The 14,499-nt window shown below is 39.1% G+C and overlaps 1 protein-coding gene across 10 annotated transcripts in view; it reads right to left on the bottom strand.

Annotated features, from left to right (window-relative positions):
* The window catches only part of DLG2 (discs large MAGUK scaffold protein 2), a 2,361,423-nt gene that overhangs the window by 612,237 nt on the left and 1,734,687 nt on the right, over nucleotides 1-14,499 (bottom strand). For all 10 annotated transcript variants that reach the window (XM_069564820.1, XM_069564810.1, XM_069564812.1 and 7 more), the window contains 2 exons: nucleotides 11,521-11,665; nucleotides 8,107-8,245 (listed from right to left, as the gene is read on the bottom strand). In XM_069564820.1, the coding sequence (XP_069420921.1) occupies nucleotides 8,107-8,245; nucleotides 11,521-11,665 (284 nt within the window). The remainder of the gene's footprint in view (nucleotides 1-8,106; nucleotides 8,246-11,520; nucleotides 11,666-14,499) is intronic.

Genomic DNA, 14,499 nt, shown 5'->3' with positions numbered 1-14,499 from the left:
AGAATAGGACCAGACTTCATGCTGATGGAAAGTGCTGTCTGATCCCTTGAGAACCTGTCTCTAATGGAGACCGTAAATCTTGAGACATGATTAAGTGGCTGTTTCCACAATACAGATTTAATAACTGACGTGCTTGTGTAAATATGCTCAGTGCTTCTTAAACTTGGGTGCTCATCCATATCTTGGGGTTTGTAGTCTTTGCCAGGGACTTGTATCCAGAAGACCTTTCTGGTGTGTAAATTTTACTTTAAGACTTTGGAGAAAAATACTTAAATTTGTAATCAAAATATTTTCACACTAAAGCAACAAGGATATCGCTCCTGTTTTTACGACAGGAGCACGTCTATGGCAACCCACTCCAGTGTTCTTCCCTGGGGAATCCCAGGGATGGCGGAGCCTGGTGGGCTGCCGTCTATGGGGTTGCACAGAGTTGGACACGACTGAAGTGACTTAGCAGCAGCAAGATTTGTGTGTTTCATGCTTGCACAGAAAGCTTCATGTTCTACTCCAAGAAGAACAAATTCCTTTCTCAAGGCCTAAAGGCGTGCAGGTACAAATATTTGAGAAACAGTGATTTAGCCTCTAACCAGTTCTGATTGATAAACACTAAGGGGAAAAACAAAGCCAACCACAGTGGCAAACACTTAAGGCCATTCCTGAAAGCTTTCTCCACAGCAAACCACAAGTGTACAAATGACCAGCAGTAAATTAGTCTGACTCAAGCAGGACTCCCCGCTCCCTGGATCATGGCTGTTAAATCCATCTCTGAAATCTGGCTCAGATTCCTCCTCCCCTCTTCTCCTCCATTGCCTCCTGTCCTCCCAGCCCCGGCTGTCATAATTTCTCCCTTGTTTCTTCAATGGTCCTTCTCCACATACTAGTCAGAGGTGTTTTGTTTTGTTTTGTTTTGTTTTTTTAAATAAAACATGAATCAGGTAATTTCATTCTCCTGGTTACTTCTCCCTAGTAAACACTCAATGCACTTATAATTCAACCTACACTTTTTCATTATTCCATACAAAATCCTACATCATCAGGCTCCTGACTCCTCCGATCTAATTTGCAGCCATGGTTCCATTAGCTCATCTCCTTCCAGGCAGGCTTGGCTTGCTTCTATTCCTGGAATACCCAAAGCTTATTCCTGCCTCTGGAACTTTGGCTTTGCTGTTCCCTCTTCCTGGAATTCTCTTTCCCTGATCTTTTTATCACTCCAGCCCCCCTTTTTTGTCTTTTTTCATTCAAGTCTCAGCTCATACACTGTTTCCTCAGAGGGACACCCCAAGGTTACCCTCCTTAATATTGCTATCTTCCCCAAACGCTGTCTAGGCACATACATTTTATTTTCTTTTTAGCACTTATTTGGGTTTCCCTGGTGGCTCAGATGGTAAAGAATCTGCCTGCAATGCAGAGACCTGGGTTAAATCCCTGGGTCAGGAAGATCCCCTGGAGAAGGAAATGGCAACCCACTCCAGGGTTCTTGCCTGGAAAATCCCATAGAAGGGAAGCCTGGTGGGCCACAGTACTTATTTATTTATATATCTCCTATTCAATACACATGGCAGAAGCTTGAATATTCTCTGAATGAGTAAATGAATGAATGAATGGGAGAAAGAGAAAAGAAGCAGAAAACACTTTCGATACTATGTCCAATAAACTACTGTTTAATAATTTGAGGAGAATGGATGGAGGCAGACTCTAGATTGATGCGTTCATATCTATTTAGTAATAAAAGAGTCAAAATGTGAACATCAGAGCACAATTTGGAGTGGTCTTTGAAAGTTTCCGGAGATAAGAAATCTTTCCTCTCACTTTACTTAGACTTAGCTTTTTTTAAAAAAATCTGTTTTGTATTGGGGTATAGTAATTTTGCTTTTAAAAAAATTCTTTATTTTCAAATTGAAGGATAATTGCTTTACAGAATTTTGCGGTTTTTTGTCAAACCTCAACATGAATCAGCCACAGGTATACATATATCCCCTCCCTTTTGAACCTCCCCCCCATCTCCCTCCCCACCCCACCCCTCCTAGGTTGATACAGAGCCCCTGTTTGAGTTTCCTGAGCCATACAGCAAATTCCCATTGGCTCTCTATTTTACATGTGGTAATGTAAGTTTCCATGTTACTCTTTCCACACATCTCACTCTCTCCTCCCCTCTCCTCATGTCCACAAGTCTGTTCTCTATGTCTGTTTCTCCACTGCTGCCCTGTAAATAAATTCTTCCACAGCATTTTTCTAGATTCCGTATATATGTGTTAGAAAACGATATTCATGTTTCTCTTTCTGACTTACTTCACTCTGTATAATAGGCTCTAGGTTCATCCACCTCACTAGAACTGACTCAGATGCATTCCTTTTTAATGGCTGAGTAATATTCCATCGTGTATATGCACCACAACATCTTTATCTATTCGTCTGTCGATGGGCATCTAGGTTGCTTCCACGTTCTAGCTATTGTAAATAGTGCTGCAATGAACAATGGGATACATGTGTCTTATTCACTTTTGGTTTCCTCAGGGTACCTACCTAGGAGTGGGATTGCTGGATCATATGGGCTTCCCTAAATAGCTCAGTTGGTAAAGAATCCACCTGCAATGCAGGAGACCCTGGTTCAGTTCCAGGGTCGGGAAGATCCGCTGGAGAAAGGAAAGGCTACCCACTCCAGTATTCTTGTGCTTCCCTTGTGGCTCAGCTGGTAAAGAATCTGCCTGCAATGAGGGAGACCTAGGTTGGGAAGATCCCCTGGAGAAGGGAAAGGCTACCCACTCCAGTATTCTGGCCTGGAGAATTCCATGGATTGTAAAGTCCATGGGGTCTCAAAGAGTCAGACATGACCGAGTAACTTTCACTTTCACATTCATGGTGGTTTTACTCCTAGTGTTTTAAGGAATCTTCATACCGTCTTCCATAGTGGCCGTGTCAATTTACATTCCCACCAACAGTGCAAGAGTGTTCCCTTTTCTCCACACCCTCTCCTGCACTTATTGTTTCTAGACTTTTTGATGATGGCTGTTCTGACTGGTGTGAGGTGATATCTCATGGTAGTTTTGATTTGCATTTCTCTAATAGTGAGTGATTTTGAGCATCTTTTCATGTGTTTGCTAGCCATCTGTATGTCTTCTTGGAGAAATATCTGTTTAGGTCTTTTTCCCACTTTTTGACTGGGTTGCTTGTTTTTCTGGTATTGAGTTGTATGAGCTGCTTGTATGTTTTGTAACTTTTGCTTTTTGATCAACCAAATTATGTGGGTAAATATTATAGAGACAGTTGGAAAGACATCAGGGTACAGTAAGTTCAGAGCCAGGTGAGCTGGGTTTCTGAAAGTGGGGAATATATCCCTCATGGCTAATTTAAGGTCCTGCTTTCATAACGGTATTTATCACATCCATAACTTGGGAGATTAAATACCCTTATTTTGAAAGGGCAGTTTTACTTTGTATCCCTAAGACTTTTGGTTTCATTTTAGTATCAATGATTTGTTTGTATATCCTGAGAGTACTTGGCCAGATGGTGATGGTCTGTAATTGGCGTCTCTTCTGGGTGACAGAGAAGACTTGGCTCAATAGAGAGGGAATCCATAGTTGTAGGTAAGGCACAAAGTTGGCACGGCTCATAAGTAATCACTGATTGATTATATCTTTTTGTAATTGTTACCTTCTTACCCTATCATAAAAAAAGGACCATCAGCCCAGAGAAACAGAAAGAGCACTGAACTGGGCGTTCAAAGATAAGGGTTCTAAATTTGATTCTGTAACTTACAAATTGTGGGACTTATGGATAGCCAACGCATTTTGCTAGACTGTGTTTCTTGCCCACCAAATGGAGAAAGATTAGACTCTATATTCATTTATGGCCCTTCCAACTCTGATAGTCTATAATTCTAGGAGCCAAAAAACCATCTCAGCATCATTGTAATAGCTTTGTTTTCTAAAAATTGAAGACCAGAGTATTCACATAATAATAATTTTGATTTATAAGGGACTCAGCAGCGTTTCTACTAAGATAATTTTATCCAAGGCCTTTTTGTTTAGGCTTCCTTTCTCTACATCAATGGAAAAACAAAATTTCCCAGCTTCCTCAGGTACACATATCCTGAAACAGTAAAAGAGGTTAAAAAAACTCCAGGTAAGCCATTGTAGCATACTTCTAATCAAAACTCTTTTTAATAAGCCCTAATATATTTCTCCAGCAAAAGTGAATATAAATCAGCAAGACTGAAAATACTTCTCACAACTGATAGAGTAAGATATTATGAGCATCTGAAACAAAAAACTGCCAATTTGATATAATTATATAGGTAGTTGGAAGGTTCCTTTTCACAGAACTGTTTTCCTATCAGCCCAAGTCACACCATTAAAGATTAATTCTCTTGATTTACTATTTTAGGAAAATAAAAAGTAGGCCGCAAATGTAAGCCACTATAGTGCCTTAGGAGAGTAATAATTTTAACAAATTTACAGGTAAGAAAATCAAGACTCAGGACATTAAAAGACTTGTTCAGTGTTATCTAGGTGGTAAGTGGTAGGACCATTCTCCTAACAGAAGCATAATCCTCTTTACTCAACATTTTTCCATAGAAAGAAACTGTATGAGATAGTGGGTGGGGGCATTGGGAATGAATACTTTGAACACAGACACGAACTCAAAGTTTGATTCTGCTGTTTGTTCGCTGTATGGCATGAGAAAATTACTTAAACTCATTTTTTGTTACCTGCAAAAATCAAGAATAGGATATTAAACACATAATATAGGGGTGATAAAGTATATTAAAGGACTTAATGGTGCATAGTAGTAATCTTTTTGTTTTTACTATTCTATATATTTCTAATCTTATGACTAGGTTGTGAATGAAAGGATAGAACCACAAAGATAATTTAAAGGTAGGTAGTTTTCCTTCAGTCTTGTATTCAAACTACAACAGATATATTCATTTTATTTTACATTCTTCCTTGAGTATTTGTGCACTACCCCGCACCATGAATGCCCTTCCTCATCCTTTGACTCTGACAAAGAGAGACTACACATTTTTTTCAAGCTCAGACACAAGTTATCTCCCCTTTAAAACTTTATTTGATGTCACAGGCTGTTCCTGTGCGGCATTCATGGACAACTCAAAAAAACTCATTTATAAATATTACCTTAGTGCCAGCTCAGGTGCTGGAGAACTCTGCTAGGGCCACACAAGAGCACTTCATTGAACTGATCTAATTTTGTTTGTTTCTGTTAGTCATTTCCACACTTCAGGATTTTGCAGAACTTTTACATTTAAAAAATGAGGACTGACACCAAGTTGCCAACATTTAATTTTCTAGGTAAGGATAAGTGACTGCCATTGATTACCACAAGGGAAGAGAATTTTGACAAAAATCTCAGGATTAAAACAAGTGAGTATAGGCTTTATGGAAAACTTCATAGAGGGGGTTCTGCATGATCAGGGAATAGATATTGGGGCATCCACTGGTCTCATATATATTTTTGTCCCAATCTGATAGTTCCTAGAGAAGCTGTTTCTTATTTCTTTTTGCATCTCTACCGCAGTGCTCACTGTCTAGTGGGAACTAGTCAATGAATATTCATGAATAAGGTAGCGAATATGCCTCTGAGAAAATATTTACCCCTGAGACCTGCGGCAATGCCTTCCATCACAGAGTACCTGTGAGAACACACAGCTGTGGTGAGGACGTGGGGGAGGTGTGTGTGTGTGTGTGTGTGTGTGTGTGTGTGTGTGTGTGTGTGAAGTGATACAATTTATTTCACCAGTTTTGCAGGTACCAGCCATTCAGAAGATTTTATGTAAACTATGTGATTGTCCTGCCAGAGAACAAAGGGGGAGGCAGGCAGGAAGATACTAGGGTATATCACCATAGAAGAAAAATGAAATCTCTTTCTCTCATACTATCTAAAATATTCCATGTGAATTGACAGATTGAGTATTATTATAATGAGTGTGTGTGTGTGTGTGTGTGTGTGTGTGTATGCATGTGTTAGTCACTCAGTCGTATCCAACTCTTTGTGACCCAATAAACTGCAGCCTGCCAGGCTCCTCTGTCCATGGGATTCTCCAGGCAAGAATACTGGAGTGGGTAGCCATTCCATTCTCCAGGGGATCTTCCTGACCCAGGGATCGAATCCTGGTCTCCTGCATTGCAGGCAGATTCTTGACCGTCTCTCCGGTCTCTTTCGAGCCACATGTTTCTATGATGAAAACAGTTGCACACAACTTGCTTTTCATTTTTAAAATAAGGAGAAAGTTAACATGTTTCCTCCTAGCTAGAACTTGAAAGCTGGCAAGACACCCAGTTTTCCTACTTAAAAGCTGTCTGATCCCAAGAAAGTTCCCTAACCTCTTTGAGCTTCAATTTCTGCATCTCTAAAATGGGGATGACAGTCCCTCTTTCTGTGTTTCAGAGAGGATTAAAAGGATAGTTTAAGTAAATGAGCAAGCAAAGGTCCTGGATTATGAATGGGGTTTAATAAATTTTAATTCACTACGGGGCCTAGTAAGATAAATGGCATTTTCAAATTAAAATCCTATCAAATATTAGTGATAGGATGAGAGCAAATAGATTACTGCTCTGGTGAATAAAGGTGCCTGTATTTATACAATCTTTAAAGAACCATGAGGATTATCTTTGAGGCGGCCCTCATTTTAATTAAGAGCATAGAGATTAGACGTTTCAGCATAGGAAGAGGTTTATATTTGATTTAAACCACAGATGTACATTTGCAGCATCTAAACATTCCATTCCTTGGCTAAAGATGTAACAAGCTACTTCAGCAAACCTGAAATTGCAAAATAAATGGAAAATGCTTAATCATTTAAAAGGAAATGGCAAAGGAATGAAAAGACCAAAGCATACACAGGCACCAGAGAGGAAAGTTAAGCAGCAGGAAGTCTCCTCAATGTTTTTAAAGGCTGACAAATGACTTCAGTAGACAGGCAGAACACAAAACTAAAGGACCCATCACTATCGCTTTTACACACAAACACTTCCAGGGAAAAAAGCATATATTTCTATAGGCAAACTCATTTTGGGTAAAAGTATTTCTTAAAGCAAAAAAAAAGCAAATTGCAGAGCCATGTGTAAAATACAAACTTATTTTGTTAAAAACAATGTCAGACTCCACCTACAGCTGAGTATGATTTGCACATGTTTGTACGACATCAGGCAACGTATGACAGGTTCAGGCCACAGTGCCACACTGGGAAGCTCAGCGGGTTTGAGGGAACTTTTTGTTTCTTGAACATCTTTGCATTACCTCACCAAATACAATGAGGTTCACATTACTTTGGAACAAAAACACTTCAAAAGAAAAAAGAAAAAAAATGTACATTTCCTATTATTCATACACACATTCATTCATTCATTCATTATCCAAAATTTACTGAATCCTGACTGGGCCATGAAGTATACCAAGCTGGTCTTTTCTAAAGCATCAGATCTGACTTTTTCACAAGCATGCCAGCTAAATTTAGTTTTATTTTGTGGGGTAAACCATGTGGTTCTCTTGCTCTGCCCTAAAATCCTATCTTGTTCCCCTTTGAGATTAATGAGATATATTAAATTCAACCCATTTGGAGTTAATTGCACTCCTTCTCTTTCTACCCGAAGTTACTGCACTCAAGGGAGGATTGACTGACTCCCCAAGTTCATTGAATTGTGTGTGGCCAATGGTGGCAACAACATGGAATTTAGAATAAAAGCAAACAAACATACAGTTTTTCAGTTCTGACTCTTCTACTTACCAGATACGTAACACTGGTATGCTCCTCCCTTCGTTTCGAACCTCAGCACCATTTTCTCTCTTTGAGTAATAATACCTATCTTACAGTATAGCTGTAAACCTCAATGATGTTAGATATCAAAAAGTGCTATAAATTGCAAAGTGATGGATGTGTGTACATTACAATTTCTCCACGAAGGAGTTGTGGTTTTTGCTTCCAACAGAGGACAATGACACATGCTTGTAAGTCTTGGCAGGTTTCCACTTCAGGTGAGACTACAATAAGCTTGAATAGAGCTGAGAAGCAACAGCTACCATGTTAGGAAAATGCAATTCTTTTCTGATAAAGATTGCAAACCCAATTAACCAACAAACATATCTGACCTGGTATAATCGTCTTCAACAAGCATGTGCTTTGGAATTGGTGAGTACCTTCCTGGAGAGATGGGCGGCAGGGAGGTTTTATATTCTAAAGTGCCATTGTTGCCAGAGAGAAGATGGTTTTCCATCGGTGGAGAATAAGCTAAGGAGTGAAAAAAAAAAAAAAGAAATCTGTTATGTGGGTGATTCAATGTGTCATGCTATAGTCCTGTTAAAAATAGAAAGGCTGTTCTACATGCTAAGAATTCTGTGATCCTTCAAGAGATGGGAGTTGCTGTTTGTTTACATTTAATATGTACAAGCACATGATGACCTTTAGGACTGGAAAGATGTAATAACAGTTTTATCTCTAAGACCAGTTCATATAATTAGGTGAAGAGAAAAACGGGAGGAGAGATCCCGCACTCACATTTTTTCAGAACAATGATTAATGTTCTATTGAAATAAAAATGTTAGCTTTCTAATTGCAGGGCTCACATTCTTTTCACATAGTTAATATCAAACCATCAAAAGCAGAAGGCTCTTGGAGCAAGTTACTGTATAAGACTTTAATCCCTAAATACACTATTCTCCCATCCCAGAAAAGCTGAGAACTCCGGCCTTTCTTTTCTGTTCCTCCACCCTAATTCATCCCCCTTTTGGGTGACTAAAAAGCTAATTGGGTCTCCTGCCCCTACTCTCTCCCCAGATCCATTTTATACACTGAAAAATGCAGGTCTGATCATGACATTCTCTGGCTTACACACTCTCCATTGCTATTAGTGTACTGAATATAAACTTTCCCTTTTATCATTCTTGGAAGACTGACTCATTTTGATATCCCCCTCTTATACATCTCCTATGGTCCCTAAATAAAGCCTGTTCTTCCTAAGACCTGTATTTTTGCTCCACGTTAGCAGCTACCTAAAACTTCTGTCTCTTCTCCCATCTCTGATACTGAAATCTTATCCATTTTTTCAAGATACAATTCAAATGCTACCTTCTGCATAAAGATTTTTCTGCTCTTCCAAAGACAGGAGATATCCTTTTCCTCTGAGTGCCCAAAGGACATTTCTTTTTATCTCTCTCACGGCATATACATCCCCTCTCAGTTTGCCAGATCCTGCTGTTACTTATATACCTGAATTAACCTTCCTTTCAATGAAGGCCAGGACTGTATCTCCTGTGGATCTCACATATTACCTTATAAGGTATTTTGCATGTACTGAAATTACTCTATATATTTCTTGAATTGAATAACAAATTTTGTTTTTTCCTTTTTTCTTCTGACAGAAAGAAGAAATGTCCTATGTGCCCATCAAGAAGAAGCTCACAGAGCCTCAAGACTGATTTTTCTTCATTTGGCTTGATAAACTCTGAAAGTTAAAACTCTTCAATATGCTAAGGTAAGTCTGATCTCGCCTTACTGCTTGCTTGACAAAAAGACATATTCTGAGGGAAGTCATTTTACAGTCATTAAGAAAACCAATAGCCAACATAATGGGCAGGTAACAAAATCATTCAACATTTAAGTTTCCCTCAAGAGAAACATTCAAATCTAAAAGAGGTTAAACGACCTGCTTAAGAGCATAGTACTAATTAATAACAGGACCTGAAGACATTCTGAGTTCTCAGTCTCACAACTGGTTCCTCAAGATTTCAGAATGAGCACTTTTACTGATGCGGCCAAAACTGTCCCTTTAACTCACATCAGAAAAAATGAATTGCTTCCAAATCTAGTCCCCAGAGAGACAATCTTCTTGTTGACCTATTAAGAAGAGGGGAAACCATGGGGCTTATGGAGAAATGGACATTGTGAGGATCGAGCGCAGCATCTCATTGTTAGTTGTGGCTCAAGAAGCCCCCACCTCCAGCCCGTCTCCACTGTCTTAGTGACTGAAAATTTTATCTGGCATCCTTGCCAATATATCAAATTCTGATAAAGGTTAGAACTATAAGGATAGCGATTAAGGAGCATGATTTCACCATTTGTGGGCAAGATCCTCTTCCCCAAGAAGAAGAACAGTGTTCTCCCCAGTTTATTTTGCCAGTCTCCTTCTTTTCCACTCTGTTACTATATAGATTTGAACTAGGAAGAGAGACTATTATGGCCTGAGAGCAATTGTGCTTTAGGGGCTTGAGAAATAGCCTTTAAAAACGTGTTGGCCCTTGGCAGCAACGGAGACACAGACATAGAGAACAGACTTATGGACATGGAGATGGGGGGAAGGAAGGAGAGGGTGGGGTGTATGGAGAGTAACATGGAACTTTATATTAACATATGCAAAACTGATAGCCAATGGGAACTTGCTATATGGCTTAGGGAATTCAAACTGGGGCTCTAACAACCTAGAGAGGTGGCATGGGGTAGGAGGCGGGAGGGAGGTTCAAGAGGGAGGGGACATAGCTACACCTATGAATGATTCATGCTGTTGTTAGGCAGAAACCAACACAATTCTGTTAAGCAATTATCCTTCAATTAAAATATAAGTAAATTTAAACTTTTCTAAAATGAATAACCTATGAAAACTAATGAAAACCTACTGCATAGCATAGGAAACTCTACTCAATGCCCTAAACGGGAAGGGAATCTGAAAAAGAGTGGCTATATGTGTATGTATAGTTGATTTGCTTTGCTGTGCAGCAGAAACGAATGCAACATTGTAAAGCTGCAATTAAGCTCCAATAAATGGTTACTCTAATAAAAAAATTTTAAAAACACGTTACCCCTTGGAATACTACTCAGCGATGAAAAAGAATGAAATAATGCCATTTGCAGCAACCAGGATGCACCTAGAGATTACCATACAAAGTGAAGTGAAATCAGAAAAAGAAAGACAAATACCACATGATATCATTTATATGGGGAACTGAAGATATGAACCTATCAATGAAATAGAAAGACTCACAGATATAGAGAAGAGACTTGTGGTTACCAAGGGGAAGTGGGGGGTAGGGAAGGATAGATAGTCTGGGATTAGCGGATGCAAACTATTAAATATAGAATGGAAAAAGCAACAAGTTTCCACTGTATAGCACAAGGAATTATGTTCAATATTTTGTGATAAACCATAATGGAAAAGAATATGAAAAAGTATGTATATATATATATATGAATAACTGAATCATTTTGCTGTACAGCAGAAATTAATACTACATGGTATGTAAACTATACTCCAGTTAAAAAAAATGTGTTGCTCTTATGTTGTCATAATCACACTGTCCATAACATACATTATTAAGCCTTCCTCTAATGGAGAACCTGCCAACTCATCAGCTAAGGCCCCCAAGACAAGTGAAGTACAAGATCCCTCTGCGGTATTTCCACAGGCTAAACAAGAGTGAAGGTGTAAGCAGAAGATCTTGCCAAGTTTTACAGAATTCCAGTTTTGAAAACCCGGCCTGCTGTTCAAAGATGACTCTAAGCCTGGTACTCACAGTGCGTAATATCAGGTGGGCCATAAGGATCAGTCATATAAATGGTGGTGGGTTTGCCAACTTTTAGATAAACCACATCTGATGTGTTCTTCAATATTGCTACCGCCTCCTCGTGTGTTACTTCTTCTAAACTGTAGTTGTTTACCTGAAAGCGGGAAAAATTCATTGTTAGAGCCAAATCTATTCAGGGGATTAGCCAGAACTATCCAAGCAAGAAGATATACAAAATTATGAGCTTAAGCAAAGAATAAATCATAATTATTACAGTCCAGTATCTATATTATACTTTGACAGAAGAGATGGATTAATGGCATTAGCCAAAGCAGGTCAGGTAAAATACTAAAAAATAAGCTTGTTTCTGCCTTTTCCTACCAGGACGCAACATTTTATATTAGAAATCAGAATACTCTTGTGGAAAACGGAACAAAGAGGTCAAATGTCTTTCTTATGCTATAGTGAAAGTGAAGTCGCTCAGTCGTGTCCGACTCTTTGCGACCTGTGGACTGTAGCCCACCAAGCTCCTCTGTCCACGGGATTCTCCAGGCAAGAGTGCTGGAGTGGGTTGCCATTTCCTTTTCTTATGCTATAGTGACTGTGATTACAAAAGCAATATACATTCATGGAAGAAAACAAAAACAACAGACGAAAATAAAAATTATCCATAATCTCCCTGTATGGACATGTATCTTTGAATGATTGTAACCATATTACACATTGTTTTGGAACGTGCTTTTCAACTTCAAGCGACCATTTGCCTCTATCATGTATGTATTTCAATAAGATGAGTTTTGTTTCTTATAAATCACTGTGCCTTAACAGAATGATTTAACTAATCTCTAAAGCACATTTAGTTTATTTCAAATGGTGTTGCAATAAACTGCTCTCTATATTTATGCACCATTCTGATGATGCCTTCAGGATAAATCCTACAAATGAACACTGGACCAAATTAAGTGAATATGATAAAGCCTCGGGTGCATGCTTAGCCACTCAGTCATGTCTGACTCTTTGCGACCCCATGGACTGTAGCCCAACCAGACTCCTTTGTCCATGGAGATTCTCCAGGCAAGAATACTACAGTGGGTTGCCATGCCCTCCTCCAGGGAATCTTCCCAACTCAGGGATTGAAGCCAGGTCTCTCGCATTACAGGCGGATACTTTACTGTCTGAGCCACCAGGAAATCCCAAGGCCTCTGGTACCTACTTCCAAAGTGCCCTATGGAAACATGAGCCAGTTTCCTCTTATACTGCAGATATATCAGAGCCCCGTCTTCCCACAGCTTCATCAGGCTTGGCTTTTCTCACTTTAAAAATTGTTCCCATCAAAATGTCATTTAACATGACTCTGTTTTCTAAGGAAAGAGAGCTAATGTTGGAACATAGAGCTTTTCAAATTATCAAGTTCAAGAGCACCTTGTTGTCGTTGGCTTTAATAGCCACTTCTCTCTATTGGAGAGAAAAGCCTGTGATACCAGCACAATTATTCCTTCATGGCAGTGGCTTACAGTGGGTCTCTGAGGATCCTTCTCTTAAATGGTTTTCAAATATTGAGGCAATATTTTAAATACCTATGTTATCCTTACTTGACTCCTATTTTTCTTTATATGTGGCAATTCTTTAGTTGGTTTCTGCTGAAATGAGGTGTAATTCAAATCAATGTAATATAAATGTAAATAAATAAAATAGCTTGGATTCCTACATATTCTCTGTAGTATCTAATCAACACTTCAGTCATTTAACACCTTGTAGCATTGCTTTTTAGTTTTGCTTCATGTTGCTGCATAAATTCCACGTGCCACTTAATCCTTGGTGGTGCAGCCAGGTCAGGGACACTGGAACAGAATGGAATTGAGCCTGACTGCTGTGAGCTCTCCATCAAGTAGCAAATGTCTCCACTGTTCTCTTCTAGAGAAGTAACATTCTCTTAACTCTTTTTGTACTTCCAATGTCTAGCACTTGTTCATTCACTGATCAAATGTTTGTTACTTACCTATTACGTGTCAGTCACTGTTCTACATGTTAGAGATATAGTGATAAAACAATAAGAATGATAATCATAATTACAGCAGACACAAAGCCTTATTTCATGTCAGGCATTGTTTGAAATTATTTTATATATATTAACACACTCAAATCTCTCAATAGCCTATGGACTAGCCATCATAATTACTTCCATTTTACAGATAAGAAAAGCATGTCTCCAAGTGGTTAAAAAAAACTTGCCCAAAGTCATTGACCTAATCGTAGTAGAGGCAGAAATTAAAGCCAGATGGTTTGGTTCCAGAGACTCTTCACCACTCATCCCTATTGCTTCTTTCAGATGGACACAGTCCCCACTCCCACGAGACTCACACTCTACTAGAACATGGCTGTTTATGAAATGAATGGATACAAAACTAGACCCATGCAGAGTGGGAATGTTACAGGACTATAGGCATGGTAAACACAGTGGATAATGGCAGCCTTCAGACAAATAGCAAAAATGACAGTAATAAGAGCTAACATTTATTTAACACCTGTATGTCATATATCTTGGAAATACTATGTATATATTTTGACATAAGTTACACAATTTATCCTGGTTATAGCTCCATGGGGCTTCCCTGCTGGTTCAGATGGTAAAGAATTTGCCTGCAATGCAGGAGACCTGGGTTCGATCCCTGGGTCTGGAAGATACACTGGAGAAGGGAATGGCTACCCACTTCAGTATAGCTCCATGAGGTAGACATTAATGATTAGACCTACTCTGGGAAAAAACTAATGTCTGAAGAGGGTAACACAGGAACAGAGAGGTCACACAGCCCCCAAGCGGCAAAGTTATCAGTTGGATTACAGTCCTGCTGAAAAGACGAAAATGAGACAGCCCTTGGAGTTGGTTCCTAGGACTTACATTATCTATTCTTTCTTCCTTTGGGAGAGCAGAGTCTCTTTCTAAGTTTGCATATAGAAGTAATGTGAATGCCTAAATGTTATAAAAGC

The sequence above is a fragment of the Ovis canadensis genome, chromosome 21, assembly GCF_042477335.2.
Source record: "Ovis canadensis isolate MfBH-ARS-UI-01 breed Bighorn chromosome 21, ARS-UI_OviCan_v2, whole genome shotgun sequence".
Taxonomy (NCBI): domain Eukaryota; kingdom Metazoa; phylum Chordata; class Mammalia; order Artiodactyla; family Bovidae; genus Ovis; species Ovis canadensis.
Note: the sequence above shows the minus strand (reverse complement) of the source record. Positions and strands in the feature narration are given on the sequence as shown.